The 18,690-nt window shown below is 38.7% G+C and overlaps 1 protein-coding gene across 3 annotated transcripts in view; it reads left to right on the forward strand.

The window, feature by feature from the left end:
* The window catches only part of LOC124799268 (RNA-binding protein 25), a 196,125-nt gene that overhangs the window by 132,974 nt on the left and 44,461 nt on the right, over nt 1-18,690 (forward strand). For all 3 annotated transcript variants that reach the window (XM_047262832.1, XM_047262833.1, XM_047262834.1), the window contains 3 exons: nt 474-825; nt 14,042-14,208; nt 14,364-14,514. In XM_047262832.1, coding sequence (XP_047118788.1) covers nt 474-825; nt 14,042-14,208; nt 14,364-14,514 — 670 coding nt within the window. The remainder of the gene's footprint in view (nt 1-473; nt 826-14,041; nt 14,209-14,363; nt 14,515-18,690) is intronic.

Here is an 18,690-nt window from a genome sequence, read left to right on the forward strand (position 1 = left end):
ATGTGCTGATTGTGGGTAGCTGATTGCATTGCTGTTTAAAGAAGTAAGTTCAGCTTACTGATCCATTTTGTTTTAGTGTATTAATTTACTTAAAGTCAGAAAATTTATCTTTGTGGAGAGAGTGAGTTTCATTTTTCAGAAAAAAAATGATTTTCTTCTCATCTGCAGTTCTGACATAATTAGAAGCAAACTATTTATTGTATGTACAAATAATGGAAGACGTTACAGTGAATGACTCACTATTAAGTTAAGCCATTCAGCAGTTGATACATTTCATATCGATTGCGCGTGATTTAGTCTTGTTTATGTGACCGGTCAGCCCTTCAGTACCTCAATCATACAGTGATTCACTACCTACTCCTTTGATTACTTGTATTACACACAGGACTTTCCAGTAATTTTTTGTGTTGGAGTGACCAATAAAGATAATTTTTTATTATGATTTAATGTTGTTTATTTGTTTGGTTTTCTAGAGATCGGGAAAGAGAGAGGGAGCGTGAAAAAGAGAGAGAAAAGGAAAGAGAACGAGAGCGTGAACGAGAAAAGGAGAAAGAGAGGGAGAAAGAGAGAGAAAGGGAGCGAGAGAGGGAAAGGGAGAGGGAGAGGGAGAGGGAGAGGGAAAGGGAGAGGGAGAGGGAGAGAGAAAGGGAGAGGGAGAGGGAGAGAGAAAGGGAGAGGGAGAGGGAGAGAGATCGTGACAGAGAGAGAGAAGAGGTCCAGAGGAAGACTGACCGTGAAATTGCAAGAGAAAGAGAAGAGGAGGAAGAAGCTAAGGAAAGGAAAAAAGCTGAAAGAAAAGCCCGCGAGAAGGAAGCTGCATATCAAGTAAGTTTCCTTTCTTTCTGTTTAGTAATAAATGATTGAATAAGAAATTTTAGAAGATGAATCACTGCATAAGTCCCACAGGAAGAGCATGTAACCCAGTCAATTTTATAATATGGTGAAAAATTCTGGACTTTGCAGTGAAATATTGTTAGACCACAAATGTGCTTACTTTTTGACTCAGCTGCTTTGTTGTACAAACATATTTACTAGGAGAATATTCCGTCACTGAAATGCAGTTCAAAATTACTTGCAAAGTATGCAGCTAAAACTACTATTGCCCTTTGTTTAATTAAAAAAAAAAAAAAAAAAAAACTTTTCCAGAACAAATTTCATGATGTTTCTAGAATTTTTGTTTCGTCATTGCCAGAACAATTTTGTGGGAAGGCATTCAGATCAGGGCGGTGGTACTTCTAGAATACCTGAAAAACCTTGAATTCTCAGGGAATTACATTTTATCTGGAAAAAATCGTGGAAATCTCAGGGAATTTCGTAGAACCTCTGGGGATTCTGTGTTTTTAACTCAGCATTGGAATTTAACTGTACTGGGTGTTATAAATCACAAATTTTAAAATACTTAATATTATTATATAAATTATTAGTGTTCCAAAACCGGTGAAACTACTGCTCATGACCAGTATATCTCAGTTGTGTGGAAACAGTAGTTGTTATTGTGAAAGGACACCCCCTCCCCCCCCCCTCTCAACGTTAATTTATCGAGGATGGTTTAGACATCATAATCCAGAAATATTCTCTGTTTTATTCAGTGTTGTTCAGTGATGCAGGATTATACAACTAATGTTTTAACAACTTTACTTGAAATTGAGAGTTATATTTCGGAATAAATTGGTACTTAAACATCTCGAATTTACTCTGGCAATGTAGAAATAAACCTTCAAAAACCTGAACTGATTTAGTATTATTCTTGCCAATAGTTGAGTGATGAGCATGGAAAGAGCAATCTATATGGCCACTTCTCACTTGGTAGTGAGTATATAGGTATCATTGTTGGCTGTAAGAGATCACCCTGTCAGTAAGCATATTCAGTATACATGGTAATAATCATCAGGTTTCCAGGTTTTTATTATTGTTTATGTAGTGTGTTTGAAAATGGATAGTGGCAGTGTGTCCTATATTTAATTCAGGAGCTCAGAAGGAGATGATACTACATCATTGGAGAGGCAAAGTGCTGAGAGTTTGTCAGATTATTGTTTTGTGTGTGCTTACCAGTGGTATGAAGTATACAGAAAGTAATTGTTTGTATGTGAGAAACTAGTTACCCTATGCATGGAACATTAAACCCATAATTTTCCTTTTTTGGTTTATGTGTTTTCTAAAGAAATTTGACAAAAAATTATGGGTATTTCTATATGTACTACTTATCATGTCTTTTATTCCCCTCAGAATCTTTATTTGCAAAAAATGTCTTGAATAATGTTCTCTGTGCATTGACTATCTTTCCAATCTAATCTGCCTGGTGCAGCAAATTTTTTTCACTGCCCATCAATTCCATTTCAGCGCCCATCACTCCCGTGCTCACCCGCTGAGCGCTGTAGTTACGTGATAGTACACTGTACTCACATTCAGTATAATGATAATTCAAATCACTTTTGGGCTAGCCAGATTTAGGTTTACCATGGAATCTTTAACTCATTTAAGGTGGATAAGGGAGGGAAGGAAAAAAAAAAAAAATAATTAGAATATCTTCCTCAACATTCCACAATCCAATCTTGCACTCTGCCTTTAATAACAACATGTCAAGTGAACAGTAAACCCTAATTTTATTTTTTTCCTTGCTCAGATATTTGGTGTTATATAAGTAGGAATGGAATCATCATCAAATTGTATACACATCCTAATCTCCTTCTCTTATTACTCTGTCCATGTCCCCCTCTCATTCTCCTCCTCCTCCCCCACTCTGTTCATCTCTGTCTCCCTTTTCCTCCCCCTTTCTCTGTCCATATCCTTCCCCATCTCTATACCCATTTCCTTCCTTTGCTCTGTCCATCTCCTCTTCCTTCCTCTCCCTGACCTTGAGCCTTCTTTATTATTACTGACAAGGAAATCTTGCTGCTTCAAATTATACATAAGTAGAAAGAGTATCTATGGCAGAAACAATTTGTCTAATTGTTTGAATACAAATTTGTGTCTGTGTATGTGCGGATGGATATGTGTGTGTGTGTGTGTGTGTGTGTGTGTGTGTGTGTGTGTGTGTGTGTGTGTGTGTGTGTGTGTATACCTGTCCTTTTTTTCCCCTAAGGTAAGTCTTTCCACTCCCGGGATTGGAATGACTCCTTACCCTCTCCCTTAAAACCCACATCCTTTCGCCTTTCCCTCTCCTTCCCTCTTTCCTGACGAAGCAACGGTTGGTTGCGAAAGCTTGAATTTTGTGTGTATGTTTGTGTGTCTATCGACCTGCCAGCACTTTCGTTTGATAAGTCACATCATCTATGTTTTTAGATATATTTTTCCCACGTGGAATGTTTCCCTCTATTATGTTTGAATACTTTCTATTTCTAAGATGTCGTCAGTGGTTGGGCGCAGCTGGGTACGTGCGCTGCTTCCCTACTCCCTCATTCCTGATGCTTTTCCCCTTCCTACCACTCCCCTCAGCTTGCAGTTAGTGCTGCGATCACTTCTTGCTGCTAGCGTAGCAGCTGCTGTCAAGAAGCAGTGAGGAGTGGTTTCTTTGGATCTGTTTCTCAGAGATTGTTGATGCAATGGCCGGAGTTGGCGGTGATGTTGTTGATGCAATGGCCGGAGTTGACGGGATGTGTGCATGAGTTGTGCCTAAGTGATTGTGTGAATGTGTGCGTACTTTTCTTTTCTAACAAAGGCTATGGACGAAAACTTATTTCTGAGTTCACCACCAGCAATGGAGGGTGAAGCTTTGACAATTCCAGCCACTCGTGCTGATGAAACATCAGTAAAATCATCAGACGAACGTCGGCCGACGAATCCTAGACAGAAGCCAGTAGGCATTTTATTTTAAATCTGTCTTGCAACTCCAAGGAAATTTGTATTTTTTTCACCAAACGTGTTGAGATTTATTGAAATTAAATGAGAACAGTGGTCATAATGAAACACATGTACAATGTGGCTTGCTTTGTCCATCCAAAAACAATTCATTACAAAAGATGTTGACGTTAGCATTTAAGATTTTTGCTCACAAGAGAGAGGGGGGGGGGTTGGGTAGAAATACAGATGTCCTTACATATTTTTGAGATCTCAGAATGTGTTTGGGTAAAAGGCTAAAACCTGTCTGAAAATCAGGGAATTTCGTTCTTAGGGAAACTTGTGACAACCCTAAATTTGTACTTATTGCTCCATTTTTTAATTTCATTGATGACTTGGAAATAGTCCATTGTACTATCCACTTCTGAATCAGTTTGTTCCTTCTGCTGATTAAAATTTAATGCATTATTTTTACTATGTGGTTGGTAATACAGGGTGTATACACGGACAAGGAAAAAAAAATCCCGGATGTCTCATTTAAAAAGTATACACTTTTTCCGTTTTAAGTGACAGTAGGTTTTCCATAGATTTTTCCCTCAGAACTGTAAAACTTACCAGTCCTTTGAATGGTTAACGTTTTATACACTGGCGTAGAACTTCCCAAAAAAGGAAAGGGGAAAAAAACAGGGGAGAGAAGTTTTGGAAAGACTTTTGATGAAAAAAAGGAGAGAAGTTTTGGAAAGATCTCTGATTTGCAGCAAAATATATACGCTGCATATTTTCGTATTACGAAAGTATAAATTTGAATTGCATCAAATACAGAATATTAGTTTCCAGAGCATTGAAATTGAGATTACAATGTCCTTTTGGAAGCCAGTCATCTCTCATGCCACTCGATCTTGCCAGCAGCTTGACAGCAGAGATTCAGAGTGTAGGACATGTAGGACATGTGTTATAGCCAGCCAATGGCAAGATCACTGCTCCGTAACATGAACACACAAAGAGGAAAAGTTAATGGTTTACATTAATATACATAGTGTAGCTACAAGAAAAGCTAAGCTTTCAAAGATAATATTGGTCTTTAAGATTAATAAGCTACAAGAGAAGCTAAGCTTTCACATGTAATATTGGTCATGTGTTATACTTTGATACATCACACAAATGTGTCAGTAGATTTAAAACAATGACATAAATGTCTGGTCTTCTGGGCTTGAAATTCTTGTAAATGGCTGGTCCTCAAAGTGTTCGGTTTTAAATGCTCCGTGATTTAAGAAATTCATCCCACTTTCTCACATGTAACATAATTCATCTTGCATAAAAAGAAATTTACTTTGAAAGTAACTCTTTTCGAACCACCATTCGCTGTACTATCCCGAGACTGTTAGAAGTAGGTTTGATTTAGCAGTTGCCAGAGAGCACCACAAAGCAGGCATTATTGCGCATGCGCAGCTGCAGTGGTGTAGGAAGCCCGCATGTTCATGGGTATAAAGCACTAAGAGAGCTTACATTACGCCATAAAAGAAACAGGACATCGGAGGATACTCCAAGAGCATCGGAATTTCATAAACCATACTAAAATGCATAATTTGGCTCGAAGTGCACATTGTTTTTCTTTTTTTCAGATTCACAATGAAGTATGTCCCATCTGATATTAAGCTTTTCAGTGTGGTGTTTGGGATGTAAATTCTTTGGAGTACCGGTACTGTACTATCTCATATTTGGTTCTTTATTTTGGCATAATGCCATACATGGCAGAAGGTGAAAATGTGCACTTGAAATTCAGTGAACAGTTGGAAGCTAAAGCAACGAAAAATTCCCAGAATTCCGAAATATTCCCAAGTTTTTCTGTTTTCTCATGGATGAAAAAATTCCCGGGTTTTTCCCAGTTGTCCCGGGTAGTATATACCCTGTAAAAATTTTAACAAGTATCTTGTACATTACAGAGGGAAGGCAGATGGGTTTACAGTTTTTACTATGTATTGTTTGTTGTCTTTCTTGTTGAATAGAATAATTTCAGAATCGTCCAAGGTTTTGTGAAATCCAGACACCATTGTCTCCAGGTGCCTTTCCTTTTCAATATCTCAGAAAAGATTTCTACAGCTCTAAGGGCATGTGTTGTGTAGTGGTGTTATTTTCATTATTAACTAACTGTGTTTGTGATTGTGTTGTGCACTGCACTAAGATTTAACTAGGTCTTGGAATCCTTGGAAATTCTTTTTCTCTTGTGCCATCAGATGATATGTGGTGAAATTTGGTGTGTATACAGTATAAGTTTGTTTTGATTTCTTCACTTTTACTGTTTTATATTATTTCTCTTTCCTAATTTTATTTATAACTTCTCACATCTTCTTGGTAAAGTTTATGAATAGTTTTGTTTAATTCTATGACAGCAGACCAGTCCACAAACTTATTGCAGTCACCATTATTCTTGGTAATTCTGGACTAGCTTGCATCCTTTAGGTTGTTGTCTTGTACTTACAGAACCCCAGCTGAACACTGAGAACAGTAAGTATCATAGCATTCGATTTAACCTTATTTTATTTGCAGTCCTCCTCCTGTGAGCTTTGTCCCTTCAACAGCACAGTCTGTTGTGTCATTGTATCTAACCACAAACCTAACTAAAATATGTTTCTTCACCATGTGGTGAAATAACCTCACTTTCCAAGCTGTTCATATGCTCAAACGTCATTTATGATTGTAGTTCCGGAGATATAAAATGCACTGTGTGGCCTATAACAAATGATCAAAGCAGTTAAAATAATTTCCACCTTCAGTTATTTCTAACTATGACCTTTGTTTCACATTTTTATCTTGCGCTAGTGAGTTAAATGTGAATATCAGTAAGGGTCTAAAAGGAACATGTTGGCCATTGTTTGTCAGACATAAGCTGATGCTTCTTTGACTACTGAATCACAAAAGGATAAGTTCTGCACCAGAATCTGAATGATGTTCTAATTATATATCTGCATCTGTACTCTGCAAATCACCGTGAAGTGCATTGCAGAGAATACATCTCACTGTACCAATTATTAGGGTTTATTCGCATTCCATTTAAGTATCGAATGCAGGAAAAAGGATTGCTTAAATGCGCCTTTGCATACTGTGTAGGCAATCCTATAAGTGAGCAATACATAGGGGGTATGCGAGCATTACATAGGAGTTTGTACTATATTCCTAGAGACATCACTTAAAGCCCGTTCTTGCAACTTCGTTAATAGAGTTTCTCGGGATAGTTAATGTCTGTCTTCAAGAGTGTTCCAGTTCAGTTCCTTGAGTATCTCTGTGACATTGTGCAGATCAAACAAACCTGCGTCGATTAGTGCTGCCCTTCTCTGTATACTTCAGTATCCTCTGTTAGTCCTATTTGGTACGTGTACACACATCTGAACAGTATTTCTGAATGGATCACATGAGTGATTTGTAAGCAATCTCTTCAGTAGACTGATTGCATTTGCTCAGTATTCTACGAATAAACCAAAGTCTACCAACTGCTTTACCCATGGCTGAGCTTATGTGGTTGTTCCAGTTCATATCCCTATATAGTGTTAAACCCAGGTATTTGTACAAGTTGGCCAATTATAACTGTGACTCATTGGTATTATAGTTATAGGGTACTACTTTTTCATTGTGTGAAGTGCACAATTTTACATTTATGAACATTTAAAGCAAGTTTCCACACTTTGCAGCACTTTGAAATCTTATCAAGATCTGACAATATTTATGTGATATAATTGGATAGATGAAAAATTCTACTCGCCAAGTGGTGGCAGGAGAACACACAAAAAAGGTTTTACTATGCAAGCCTTCTGAACCAGTGCCGCCTCCTTCCAGCAGAAGGGTTGAAGGGGAAGGAAGAGGGGTGAAGGAAAAGGACTGGAGGGGTTTAGGAAAAGGGGTAGAGTTCGGAAAAGTCATCCAGAACCCCGACCAGGGGAGACTTACCAGGCGGGATGAGAAGGAAATACTGATTGTTGGGGACTGCACCAGATGAGATTTGATAACCTGAGAGCTTAATATGCAAGGGAGAGACTACTGCTAAAATATTGTGCACGAGTTGATAAGAGTGAAAAGCGAAGTGCATTGTATATAACAGAGGTGGGAGGAGGATGGCAAGAAATAAACAGGTCAGAAAATGGAAGATGTAGGAAACTAAATGGAGTGAAGAAAGGTGTAGGGTACTGTGAAGAAATACTGAGACCGAAGAAATTGACATAAATTAAGGCCAGTTGGGTGGCGGCAACCAAGGACATGTTATAGCACTAGTTCCCACATGTGGAGTTCTGATAAACTGGTGTATGTTGGAAGAATCCAGACGGCACGTGTGGTGAAACAGGCATGGGTATTGTGTCTTGCTGGTATACACCCTCTGCCTACATTCATTAGTCCTAACTGACAACTTGGTGGTAGTCATGCTGATGTGAAAGGCTCCCCATTAAATTTCACATGGTCTTATTCCAAATTGCTTGCCACTATTCCTTGTTGTTGATTTCATCCTCACCGAATATGAGCTACACACTTTTGTCCACACCAGACCTTCTCACAAATAATAGTATTTACATTTTGACAGTTGCCATTTTTTCTCATGTCAAACATTCCCTCCCATACAGCCTTGACATTAGAGGCAAACGTATGTGTTCGGATGCAGCTTTACAGCAGTACACCACCATTCCCACCCCAGCCTTTGCTGGATGTAATAAACCCACCAGCCTAGTTCAAAAGTGTTATATCTTCACAGCAACCATGTCCTTTACACCATAAATATACAGCCTCAGCATCATCTATCTTCCTGCGACCACAAGTTTGTATAAACAAAGCTTGCACAGGAACTAAAATAATAACTACTACCACTTACAACTTCACTAAAGTGAAAAGTACAATAAGAGATTACATCTCTGTGGGCAAAACTCTCAAGGCCAGTGTCTTTACCCACTTATGCCTCCACATCTAGCAAACATATCAGTTAACCAACCATTACAGTTACCAGGTGGAGTAGCACCACCCTGACTTACAGCAAAATCAAATCCACAACCTAAAAACACACACGGTCCATCAATAACAGCACAAGAAGTGATGCCTTTAACTTTAACTTTATTGTTCGCTGTGATAACAGCAGTCTTCAAGTCCACGTTGTCTATGGCCTTATACACAGTCGCGCACAAGCGATGATGACAGCTATTTCCTGGGCCATCACTTCCAATCCTGGTACTGCTGATCACACCAAAGGACAACTTGGGTGCACTCTCAGTATTGTCCTGTTCATGAATGTATTAATCAGCTACTTTGACAAGGCCATGACTTCCTAAAATCATGCCATAAATGAGTTCCATACTGTCTGAGATTTTGCTCTTCATACCTAGAATAGCTTTTTGCTTCCCCTATACCAGTACTGCAAATGGAAAAACATGTACTATCAAATTGAGAGCCACTTATTAAATTACACATCATGTACCAGCTGTTTATGTAAACACTGTTCGGCCTATTTACAGCAGCATGACTAGTAACAAGTTATCAGTTAGGATGAAAGTGGGCGTAGGCTGATGGTATATATTGGCAACACACTAAGTCCTGTTGCAGAGCTTGCGCTACAACATGAGATTCGTGACTTCCATGCCTGTTTCACCATACAAGCCATCTGGACTCCTCGACACCAGTTCCAAAGAAGTCTGCAGTGGGAACTAGGGCTACAATTTGCTCTACGTTCTTGCCTCACAGCTGGCCTTAATTTATGTTAATCCCTTCTGTCTCGGCATTTCTCACAATAACTACGCCTTTCTTCACTCCATTTTAGTTTCTACATCTTTTGTATTGTGAGCTTACTATGTTTCGATGTCCTCCTCCCACTTTTGTTACATAAAGTGCACTTAGGTATTAACTTGTACATAACATTTTAGCAATAATCTCTGTCTTACATATTACCCTGTCTTTCACCTTTAAGCTCTCGGGTTTCCAAGTCTCATCCAGTGCAGTCCCCAGCACTCTTTCCTTCTCATTCCATGTGGAATGTTGAATATTTATGTAGATTTTTTCCAGATAGTACTTACTTCTAGATAAAGACATCATCTGCAAAAGTCTGAGGCTACTATTGATATTGTCTGGAAGGTTGTTAATATACGACATGAGCAGCAAGGATTCCAACAAACTTCTCTGGGGCACACCTGAAGTTATTTCTACATCTGACAATGATTCTCCATCCAAGATAACATGTTGCATCCTCCCTATCAAAAAATCATCAATCTAGTCACATACTGCTTGTTACCCAATATGATTGTACTTTAACAGTGTGCATAAACATAGAACTGAGTCAGTGCTTTTCGGAAATCAATCATTAATACATCTGCCTGGCGACCTTGATCCAAGGCTTTCAGAATGTCATGTAAAAAAGTGTGAGTTGCGGTTTGCATGATCGATGTTTTCATAATCCATGGTGGTTGGCATAGAGGGGGTCATTCTGTTAGAGACTCGTCATTATGTTTGAGCTCAGACTATCTTCTAAAATTCTAAAATAATTCAGTGTGAAGGATGTTGGGCAGTTGTTTTGTGAATCACTTCTACTATCCTCCCCGTAAACAGGTGTGACGTGTGCTTTTTTCTGACTACTGGGCACAGTTTTTTGTTTGAGGTGTGTATGATAGATAATAGTTAAAAAGAAGGTCTAACTCAGCTGTAAATTCAGTATAGAATCAGATTTGTCCCTAGAGCTTTGTCCAGTTTTCATGATTTCAGCTGTTTCTCAATACTTATTTCACTCATCTTTTCAGTGGTATGAGAATTACATTGGGGCAATTCTCCTGGCTTTTCCTTTGTAAAGGAACATTTGAAGATGAAGTTAAGCATTTCAGCTTTTGCTTTGCTGTCTTGAATTTCAGTTCCCGTGCCATTTGAAAGTGACTGGACACTAACTTTGGTGCCGCAAAGTGCCTTCTCATATGACCAGAATTTCTGTGGGTTTTGTGAAAGATCTTTTGGCAGTATTCTGCTTGGTAGTCACTGAAGGCTTTATAAATTGCTCTCTTGACAGCCAAAGAAGTTTCATTCAGCCTCTCTCTCTATCTAGAGTGTTATGCTTTGTTTTACATCTATTATGCAATGGTCTGTTCCTTCAGAAGTTTCTTTATGGCAACTGTATACTATGGACGGTTTCTCCCGTTATGAACTGTTCTGTTGGGTACGTATCTGTCCAGTGTATGGTCAACTATTCTTTGAAAATTGAGCTATACAGTCTCTACATTCTTTTGCCTTACGCTGGAAGTTTTAAGTTCCTCATTGAGATATGACACTAATGCTCTTTTATGCTGTTTACTGAATGTATAATTAACTGACTGATCTATGGACACGCAATGGCTTGCCACTACAGGTGTAATCTATAGAACAACACCAATGTGCCATTGATATTCATTAAGCTGTTATACCTTGTGTGTGTAGCTTTCCCTAATATTAACACTCTCAAAAGCACTTGTATCACAGCCTGTATGTCAAATCTATTTTGACACAGGTGCTAATTGTGGTCTTACAGCAGAGTTTGAGAACTTCATTTTCAATGTATGCATCTAGTAAAGCCATTCACCATGTGTTGGCAGTGATATGCATTTTAATAAGAGGTGACACATTGGAAGGAAATGAATACCATTGTTTCAGTGTTTTCTAGTAAGGTACACTGATAACTGTTGTCAGTAGGGGATGTTATATTCAACCAAGTACATGCATTGTGACATTGCAGTGCAGGTTACAATGGCAGTCTGTTTGATCCAAGAAGGATGGACTTATAATTGTGTTGCTGCAGATGCCAGTTTCTTTCCGTCTGTCATCCGTAGGCTGTGAACACACCTCAGGGGGAGAGGTTAGTACATAAGACAAATGGGACAAGGTCATGACACATTACAAGTTCAAGTGAGGACTGATATCTGGCCATCTCTCCATTGTTGTGGCATATGTCTGCTGCCAGAACACTGTAAGATAATAGAAGGACTGTTGGAACCACTGTGTCTGATCAGACTGTAAGGAACAGTTTACAAGAAAGGAACTTACCTCCCAGACATCCTGTTAGAGTACTCTGATTGAAACTACAATATATGACAGCTCACCTTCAGTTTCACCATTTCCATGTCAACAGGTCCTTTTGGACTGTGTGGCTGCTACATATGGTGGTGGCATTGAATTTCTTTTTGTGCACAATAATGCCAGGGCTCTCCCCTTCCCCACACACCCTATTCCCCACTCTCACCCTTCTCCCCTCTCCCATCTCTCCCTCCCCTCCCCTCCCCTCACGCTCTCCACCCCTCCTCTCCCCCACCCGTGCCAAACACAATCTCCCCACCTCTTCCAATCGTCCCCCTGTGCACTCCCTCTCCCCTCCACCTGATACTACTACCAATCTCCCCTTCGTACTTTCGAAAGGGAAACAGTGGTTGAGAAAGAAATGAGAGAGTGATGTAGCCTTTCCAAACATTACATATCATTACAATTTGTACATAGAGCACACAATAAAGGAAAGAAAAGGAAAATTTGGTGAAGGAATTAAAGTCTAAGAGAGTGTAAGAAATAAAATCTTCGAGGTTGGTCAATGACATTGTAATTCTGTCAGAGACAGCAAAGGACTTGGAAGAGCAGCTGAAAAGAATGTACAGTGTTATGAAAGGAGGAGCATCAACAAAAGCAAAAGAAGAGTAATGGAATTTAGTAGATTCAAATTAGGCGATGCTGAGGGAATTAGATCTGGAAACGGGACACTGAAAGTAGTATATGAATTTTGGTATATGGGCAGTAAGATAACTGGCATTGGCCAAAGTAGACAGGATGTAAAAATGGGTACTGGCAATGGCAAGAAAAGTGTTTCTGAAGAATAGAAATTTGTTTGCATTAAATATGAAGTTTCTTTCTGAAGGTGTATGTCTGGAGTGTAGCCGTGTAAGGAAGGGAAATTTGGATGATAAACAGTTCAGGCAAGAAGAGAATAGAAGCTTTTGAAACTTGTGCAACAGAAGAATGCTGAAGAACAGATGGATAGACCATATAACCAATGAGGAGATAATGACGACTAAAACTGGGGAGGAAAAGAAATTTGCATCGCAATGTGACTAAAAGAAGGAATCGGTTGATAGCAGACCTTATGAGATGTCAAGGGATCACTATTGTAGTACTGGGGGTGGGGGGTAAAAATTGTAGAGGGAGATCTAGAGCTGACTATAGTAAGCAGTTTCTAAAGGATATAGGCTGCAGTGGTTATTTGGAAATGAAGAGGGTTGCACAGGGTAGAGTAGTGTGGAGAGCTGCTTCAAACCAGTCTTTGGACTGAAGCCACGACAAGTAGTATCACGCTTTCAAAAAAATTAAACTGTTGTGAACCAATTAGTTGAATTTTGACAGTGAGAAATGTTTGTTGCTTAGGTAATTTTCCAAAAGCTGCTTGACTGAATAAACAAAATTCTGATGGCATAATGTAAAATTACAGGGTATCAATTTAAGTACAGGTAATAGATTTGTTGAAAGGACAGGTCAGATTATCTAACAGTCAGTTTAATTATACTATTCACCTACCAGCCTGTGGGTACTCATTCATTGCATATGGAGATGTGACAGTCACTTATGTACACCTACAATCAGCTGCTCCGTAGTTCATGAAGAAGAAGAAGAAGAAGAAGAAGAAGAAGGCACACGGGACTGTAAATCTCTATACAAGTGGACAAACACTTGTTTTGTATAGTATTTGGATTGTTGCTTAGTTACTCAGTGGAAAATATTTGAGTATATATATGTCATATTTTTCCATTTTTAGGGTTCTGTACCTCAGTCAGTATATATGGAACACTTTTAGGATGACTTTTTTTTTTGTCTCTCTGTCTCTCTGTCCGTCCATTTGATCATTAAAAACCGCTCTCCTCAGGTATGGTAGATTTACCAAGTTGAAATTTATGTTACATACTAAGGTGTATGGTCCCTTTGCAGTGTAAAAAATTTGAAGCTTCCAAGTCATTGCTGTCAAAAGATACAGCCATTTGTGTCACATGTTTTGATACTCGCAAACTTGTTCATCAAATATAAAACTTTTCATGCGTGTTTTGTCTAAAGCTGTTAAATATTTTGAGAAAATTAAATTTGTACAGAAGGTTCAGAGTGACAGTCCTGCTCACTCCTGCCCAGTTATTGTTGAAGACTACAACTTGTAATATCATCCTTATTTTTGTCTGTGATTAAAGTTTTCAGATATATGAAGTGTGCTGCTGTAAAATTATTATAGCATTCCTTTCTGTTTGTTTGTAATTCACAGGAAAGACTTAGAAATTGGGAGACAAGGGAACGCCGTAAATTCAAGGAACGTGAAAAAGAAAAAGAAAGGGAAAGGTTAAAGGAAGAAGAAAGAGAAAGAGAAGCAAAGAAGCTCAAAGAATTCCTGGAAGATTATGATGATGAAAGAGATGATGCTAGGTTTTATAAGTATGTATTACCTTGTTTGGATTCACAAATAAATGTGTGTTAATGTTCATATTTGTTTATAATTTATTTAATACTTTGTAATGTCACAGAAATATGCTGCAAGAATTTTGCTGATAAGAAACTCACTTTAACACAGTTATTATTGTTTTCTATAGGGGTCGTGAACTCCAGAGGCGACTTGCAGAGAGGGAAAAAGAAATAGAAATGGACGGTAGAGATCGCCAGAAGGAGCAGGAGGAACTAGAGGACATTAAATTAAAAATATTCTCTGAAGAACATGAAGACCCAACTGCAGAATTTGAAAGGGTATTGAGAGGTTCCATTTGAGTGATTAGATATAAGCAAATGATTGCCTTCAAAATGTACTCATGAAAAATGGTACTACACCCCCACACCCACCTCAAACCTTATTGTCTCAGTGCAGACTGATACCTTGGTGCTTTGTCTTACTGAAGATTTAGGCCACTCAGTTGTCTATGGAATGATAGTTTTCCTTGAAATTGAGGTATTCACTATATATTTTTGTCATACAGTAGGTTCATGTGTCATTCACCACCCAGAAAGAAGATCAGACCTATCAACAGCTCAGTTTCGTTTATAATAGAAAACCTGTGTCACCAACTTGAGTGGTGCTCTGTTGGGGATGCATTATCATCGCCATGTACTAAAATGTATAATGAGTCAGTCCATTTGACCTTTTTCAATACTTCATGTGTCCATGTTGTGCATTGAGTTGAGGTACAGATGGTGGTTGTGGATGACACCTCTACTCCTTGTTGTCACTGTCCAGTGTCAGGGTGTATACGAAATGGGAAATCCAGGAAAAACCCGGGAATTTTTTCATCTGGGTGAAAGCCAGGAAAAACCTGCGAATTTTTCAGAATTCTGGGAATTTTTCATTGTTTTAGCTTCCAGTTAAATTTTTGTAATTTTGACTGGTAAGAATTAATTCTCTAGCAAAGAATGTTACTGTATCCTGCTACTGGAGAATGATACTGCAGCTGCAGCAATAAAATATAATAACGAGGAAAAAAATTATAAAACTTTAGTGGCAAAGGAAATGCGCTATTTACAACAACAAAACACCATGCACACACAAGCGTCTGCAAATAGCAAAACTGTGTCAAAGACCTTAGGGTGAAGATATGTAATACTTCTTAACAATAAACTGCTTTCTATGAGCTTGAATCAAAACTGTTTACATAGGTTCATTTGACCAGTTGCCAGCAGGCTCATGCAGATGCGCAGTTGACTCGTGTATGAGCAGTACCTTCTCCTGCTTCTTGCTACTTGAAGTGTGGCTGTGGGCTGTATTGGCAGTAGCAGCAAGCAGCCAGATGCTAATGAGAAAATTTTTTCTCGCGTGCCCTAGCTGCCAGATTCGCACATGCGCAGATTTGTCTGGGTTCTAGTGGGGAGGGGGTTAGTCTCCAACTGACCCCTGTTTACATTAAGTGATTTTGCTGTTTCCTCTTTGTGTACAGCTCCCACGTCAAACGAAAACAAAACAGATTTCTGCAGCTGGGAGCTATCAACTGAATTATAATACATTCACATAATCATGTAGGGCAAAAATATGTTACTAGTTTTAGTTTTCTGATTTTTATTTTATTTCCAAGTTATTAGCAGTCAAGCATTAATCGCCTTGCAGAACAATGAAATTATTTTTGAAAGTATGCTAAAGAAATGTGGCTTCATTAATTTTTCCTCTGAGGCAATCAGTTTATTTGAAACTAAGTGTTTTGTTCAACAGTATTGGCTAGTTCCAACTATTTGCTGAATTTCAAGTGCACATTTTGATCTTCTGCCGTGTATGTCATTATGCCATAATAAAGAACCAAGTATGAGATAGTACAGTACTGGTACTCCAAGAAAATTTACATCCCAAAAACTACACTGAAAAGCTTTGTATCAGATGGGACCTATTTCATTGTGAATCTGGAAAAAACAATGTGCACTTCAAGCCAAATTATGCATTTTAGTATGGTTAAGAAATTCCGATGCTCTTACAGTATACTCCGATGTCCTGTTTCTTTTATGGTGTAATGTAAGCTCTCTTAGTGCTTTATACATACGAATATGCGGACTTCCTACACCACTGCAGCTGCGCATGTGCATTAATGCCAGTTTTCTGGTGCGCTCTGGCAGCTGCTGAATCAAACCTATTTCTAACAGTCTCGAGATAGTATTGCGAACGATGATTCGAAAAGTGTTACTTTCAAAGTAAATTTCTTTTTACGCAAGATGAATTATGTTATGTGTGAGAAAGTTGGATGAATTTCTTAAATCACGGAGCATTTAAAACTGAACACTTTGAGGACCAGCCACTTCGAGCCCATATGAACAGACATTTGTGTCATTATTTTAAATTTACTGGCACATTTGTGTGATGTATCTTAAAGTATAACACGCGCAAAAAAAGATCAATATTACTTGTGAAAGCTTAGCTTCTCTTGTAGCTTATTAATCTTAGAGACCAATACTATATGAGAAAGCATAGCTTTTCTTGTAGCTATACTATGTATGAGGTGCTGTCAAAAATTTTCGGGACTGGTGCTGCCATTTATTGAAAACCTTACACTAATGGTCACCATCACCCTTGAAGTAGTTCCCATCTGCATGTACACACCGGTCCCAGTGCTTCTGTTGCTGGGCAAACTTTTCTGGAAGTCCTGTTATTTAAGGGTGTTTATCACCGCCAGCAATGCTTCTTGAATCCTCTCTAGAGTGTCGAATCGACGGCCTTTTAACTTGAGTTTCAGTTTTGGGCATAGCGCGAAGTCGCAAGGTGCCAAATCTGGCAAGTACAGTGGGTGGGGTACAACTGCCATGTTGTTTTTTGCCAAAAAGGTCCTGGTGAGCAAGGACGTGTGGCAGGTCACGTTGTCGTGATGCGGCAGCCGATTCCCTTGATGCGAAAGTTCAGGCCGTCATCGCCGCACGTTTTCATGGAGCCATTGCAAAACATCGCAGTAGTATGCGGAATTCACTGTTGGGATGAATTCCTTGTGCACAATTCCCTTTTTATCAAAGATAATTCTCTTCACTTTGCTCTTCACCTGTCTCGCTTTTTTGGGTCTTGGAGAGCCCAGGCTCTTCCACTGGGTTGATTGTTGCTTTGTCTCTGAGTCATAACTGTAAATCCAGCTCTCATTGCCAGTGATAACCTGTGACAAGAAGACAGAATTTGATAAACATGTGCTATTTGGTTCGTGGATCCAACACTGTGGACACGCAACACGTCCTCCCAGCTGAATGCCACACCGTGCACTGACTCATCTCATCACCTAGCAGTGCAAAGATCTACTACTCCTACTTTCCAGATGTTGGCACCAGTCCCGAAAATTTTGGATTCCTCCTTGTGTATTAATGTAAAACATTAACTTTTCCTCTTTGTGTGTTCTCGGTACGTAACAGTGATCGTGCTATTGGCTGACTATAACACGTGTCCTATGCTCTGAATATCTGCTTTCATTGGCTGGCGAGATCACATGGCATGAGATATGACTGGCTTACATAAGGACATTGCAATCTCTATTTCAATGCTCCGGAAACTAACGTGCTGTATTTGGTGCAATTGGAATTTATACTTTCGTAATACGAAAATATGCAGCGTATATTTTGCTGCACATCAAAGGTCGTACCAAAACTTCTTGCCTTTTTTTTTGTGTTTTCTCTTTTTTGTTTTTTTCCCCCATCTCCATAAAAAATCTTTCCAAAACTTCTCTTTCCCGTTCTTTCTTTCTTTTTTTTCCAATAAGTTCTAAACCGGTTCTTAACCATTCAAAGGATTGATAATTTTTACAGTTCCAAAGGAAAAATCTACAGGAAACCTACTGTCACCTAGCATGGAAAAGGTGTATTTTTGCCGGGGAAAAAGTATACTTTTTAATCGGGATATCTGGGAAAAATCAGGAATTTTTTTTCCTTGTATGCGTGTACATCCTGAGCGTTGAATTGACGGTTAATTTGATGGAGTGTGACACATCTAATCACTGTTAAAATCTGTGGTAGTCAACAGAAATACCCATGGTAACATGTTTTGCTGTTGACTTGATTGACTCTGGCAGTTGCAGTTTTTGTGAAATTGATGTAAAGTGGAATGCGAAAAGCTCAGTGCTGATATGATCTTGCCGATAGAGTACCCATGCCAGGCATACAACATAAGATGAAATCCACCGATAAAGCATGCTGTCTGTCTTGCACTTGACTGTCACTAACAATATATTAGTCACATGGCATAACAAATGTTACATTTGTCATTATGAAAGGTGTACTCTTTCCAATAAAGCAACTGCTATTAAATAAGTTTTTGAAGAAAGCATTTAGTCTGTGACATTTTCTTGTCAACTTCATCAGTTGTGATGACGCACAATAATGAACTAAAAAATTAGGTAAGACTTCAGAAAACTTTAACACAATGATGTTTTTATGTATAAATAATTCTTCTAAACTTTTGCTCATGCATGCAAAAACTATGTT

This window comes from Schistocerca piceifrons, chromosome 5 (genome assembly GCF_021461385.2).
Source record: "Schistocerca piceifrons isolate TAMUIC-IGC-003096 chromosome 5, iqSchPice1.1, whole genome shotgun sequence".
Classification (NCBI taxonomy): Eukaryota; Metazoa; Arthropoda; class Insecta; order Orthoptera; family Acrididae; genus Schistocerca; species Schistocerca piceifrons.